Genomic DNA, 3815 nt, shown 5'->3' on the forward strand with positions numbered 1-3815 from the left:
GCATTTCAGAATGAGATGAAAGCATCTCACCTTTTCCCTGCTCTGACTGCTCCAACAGGCTGTCTTCCTCAGGTAAACTTCGCGACACATGCCTCCTTTCTTCACACGCCGTCTGCTCACAGCCTTGGGAACCTGCAGCTTCTTGCTCCACACACGCTGCCACATTGTCTACTGATCTGGACACAACTGGTGTTTCCGACTGTGGAGAACTTTCTAGGGTTTTCAGTTTTTCTTCCAGGGTGTGTACTTCCCTTTCTCTTTCTCGTAATTTTGTGCTCAGCTCACTCAGCTGGCTTTCTGTCTCTTTTTCATACTGCTGTTTTTTCTCTTCCATTTGAGACAGCAGCTGCTTCTTGATGGCAGCGAGTTTTTGTTCGGCCTTCTTCTTCAGTTCTAATTTGGCAGCACTTTCTAATTCAAGTCTCTCCTCCAATGCTTTTAATTCCTCACCTCTGCTTTTCACACTTGAATTCACATGTTCTAATTCTTTCTTCTTAATCTCGAGTTCCACTTCCATGGAAGACAGTTGCTTTTCAAGTTTTAAGACTTTTTCCTCGGCTTCTTGAAGCTTGTTGTCCTTTTCTTCTCTGAGCTCTTCAAAATGCTGAAGTTTCTGAACCAATTCTTTCTGTTCAGAATCCTTCTGCTGATTGTAATTTTTAAGGATTTCATTTAAGGACTCAATTTCATTTTGTTTCTGAGTAATACAGTCCTCTAGGTCCACAATCCTCACTGTCTGAGTCTTTACCTCGGTCTCTAAGTCCCGCTCCTTCTTCTCCATCTTGCCCTTCTTATCTTCCATCTCATCCTTTAAACATTCAAATCTTCTATTCTGCTGAGCAAGGTCTTCCTTCAGTGAATGTATCTGCTCATCCTTCTCATGAGCTTCTTTGGCTTTTAAGTCAAGCTGTGCCTGTAAGTCTTTAATTGTGTTTTGGTACTGTGCAAATTTTGGCTGTGCTTTTTTCTTCCATTCTGAGAACTTGTTGGACCAATGATCTACCTGCTCAAGAGCAGATGTTTTCTCTTTACTCAGAGTATCAACTTTCACAGATAAGTCTCGTACCTGACTCTGCAGCTCACCTAGCTGGTCCTCATGCTGCTTGCTCAGTGCTTCAATGGCCGCTTCTTTTTCGCTCAGGCTGACACTGGCCTGGAGCTGAACATTCAAATCAGCTAGCTGTTTGCTCAGACTGCTAATCTCACATTTCTTTTCTACGAGCTCTTCTTTCATCAATGTGACAGCATTGATGTTTTCTGATAACTCTTTCCTCAACCGTGTAATACAAGACTCCTTCTCGGAGGCAGCCTGCTGCTGATTGCCTCCCTCTTTCTGTAAGGCTTCTTTTTCTGTGACAAGACCTTCGATATCAGCCTTCATGTTCTTAATCTGACTTTCTTTTTCTTCTAACTGATGGGTAACCTGTTGAAAAGAACTCTTTAGTGTATATTGCTCCTCTGTTAGCTGTCTGAGTTGTGCTTCTAATTCAGAAACTTTGCAAGTCTTCATCAACAGTACCTGTCTGACTTTAGCTGTGCGCTGTTGACAATGGGAAATCCTAGAGAGAATGGCATTGGTTTTATTATTGCTGATGCTGATTAGCTCATTTGCTTTAGCTTCTAGTAAAGCCTCGATTTTCTTACAGTAACTATCTAGCTGAAAGGCCAGCTCCTCGAGCAGTGTTTTGAGACCCATGCTTCTGTCCTTCAGGCTTTTCTCACTACTTTCATGTAAAGATTTCACACTTTGCAATTCCTCCTCAGCAGTTTCCAACTTACTTGTCAGCTCAGAAACCTTGAGCTTATCTTTCTCTGCCAGCACTTTCAGTTCGGCTAGCTCTTCTTGAAGAGAAATCTTTTCCTTCAGAGAATGACTCAAATCAACTTCCAGCTTTTCAACCTGTGCTTTCAAAGCAGTTTCACTGTGTGAGAGAGAAGCCATATGGACAGACTTCTGCTGTAACTGCTCCTGCAGCTCACTGACGGCTGCTCCCTGCTTCTCACCTTCCTCCGTCAGCCGTGCCAGCTCCTTGCTCAGCTCCTCTTTTTCACACCCAGACCTCAGGATCTTCTGCTTCAGCTGGGCAATCTCATGTTCTTTCTCCTGTATTTGGCTCTCATGTTTCCCCTGAAGTTCTTCAGCTTGCTGAGTCAGTCGTTTTTCCCAGGCTGATATGATATCACTGAGTTTTTGCTGATGTGCTTCAGTCAGACTTTCTATCTGCTCCTTTTGGTTTGTCTCCAGTCTTGACACTGTGTCACTGATTCCAGCTGAGTTAGCCTGGGCCATTTCCAGTATTTTGGCATTGAACTCTTTTTCTTTCTGATTCAGCTCCAGAACAGAGTTTTCAAGCTCTTTTTTAAGTTTGGCTTCTTGATCCAACAACTTCCTCTTTGTCTCCTGCATCTCCTTTGCTTTCTGCTTAACCTTCTCCATCCTTTTTTCCTGATTCTTTAGTTTGGTTTCATATTCCTCATGCAGAATACGAATACTCTCCTCCTTGGAAGACAACTTCTGGTTGAGTATCCCAACTTCTTTGGTCTGTTCTTCTCTCATTTGTAAAATGACATTTTCCTTTTCCATCAAAATTTGCTTTGTTTGCTCCTTTTCACAGTTACTGTCATTAAGTTGTGACTCATGGAGTTGAGTTAAGGCTTTCAGCTTTTCCTCCATTTCACTGCTCTGTTTTTCAAGCTGCTGTGTTAAGTTCTGCACCTGGAGTTTGTAAATATCTAACTCCATACAAACATCCTTTCTCTGCGTTTCAATTTCAGATATGTGTTTGGTAAGAAGACTTTTTTCTGTTTCTAGATCCAACAACTTCTGCTGCAATTGGGCCAACTGCTCCTCGTATACCCTTGTCTGTTCGTGAGTGGTGCTCTGCTGTGACTGAAAAAGGTCCAGCTTAGCGAATGCTTGCTGGAACTCTGCTTCAGACTTCTTAATATGCGCCTCGAGATTTTCTACTCGAGCCTGATGTTCTTTCAAATGCTCGTCCTTTTCCTTCAAGAGAAGCCCCAGCTGATTAATTTCCTCTTTTAAAGCCGTCTCAGTTCTCTGGGTTGATAGTTCTTGCTCTCTAATGATCCTATCTACTTCTTGCTGGTGCTGGCTTTTCTGTTCGTCCAGCTTGGCCTCTGAGTCCTGTTTCATTTTATCTGCTTGAGCCCTGAGAACAGCAAGTTCCTCTCCTAGCACATCACGAGCTTTTAACACTTCTGAGAGCTCAGAAGAGAGTGACTCCAGTTCTGTCTGCTTGACATCAAGCTTTTCTAAAGTTTTTTCATTCATGTCCTGTACATGGGCCTGGAAAAGATTCTCTTTATCCTTCAATAATGTTTCCTTTTCTTGTTCATACTTTTCTCTAAGTTTTTCCACTTCAGTCTGATGCTGTTGTTTTATGACTTGGACTCTCTCAGTCCAAATGTCATCCTGCTGATGTTGTAGGCTCTCTAGTTCTAGCCTGTGCTTTTCAACCATGACTGTAATTTCCTCACTGTGTTTATTTTTTTCAGCTTCCAAATGAACAGCTAACTGCTCTGATTCATTTTTGCTTTCTTGTAAGCTTTTTTCCAAAGAGGTTTCCAATTCAAGAATTCTCTGTTAATGAAAATGGGAGGCATTGTTATTAATGTAAATGTTTATTAACAATGATATGCAGATTAAGCAGGCCTACTATATATTTAAAAACTGAAATTTATATAACTTTATATACCATACCAAACATGAAAAGACATTATGTCATCCTCAATGACTAATGGAATCATATAAAAATACAACTCAGTTCTGTGTTTTGTTTTGTTTTGTTTTTTTT

At 41.4% G+C, this 3815-nt stretch overlaps 1 protein-coding gene across 1 annotated transcript; it reads right to left on the minus strand.

Annotated features, from left to right (window-relative positions):
- Positions 1 to 4: 4 nt before the first annotated feature.
- Positions 5 to 3601, minus strand: Golga4 (golgin A4; the record flags this gene model as incomplete). Its single annotated transcript, XM_008826576.2, is given in 1 exon segment — positions 5 to 3601. A coding segment is annotated over 1 exon segment (3597 nt), but the record flags the coding sequence as incomplete, so codon positions are not given.
- Between the last annotated feature and the right edge of the window lie 214 nt (positions 3602 to 3815).

This window comes from Nannospalax galili, unplaced genomic scaffold, assembly GCF_000622305.1.
Source record: "Nannospalax galili isolate Female #2095 unplaced genomic scaffold, S.galili_v1.0 C49941845, whole genome shotgun sequence".
NCBI lineage: Eukaryota > Metazoa > Chordata > Mammalia > Rodentia > Spalacidae > Nannospalax > Nannospalax galili.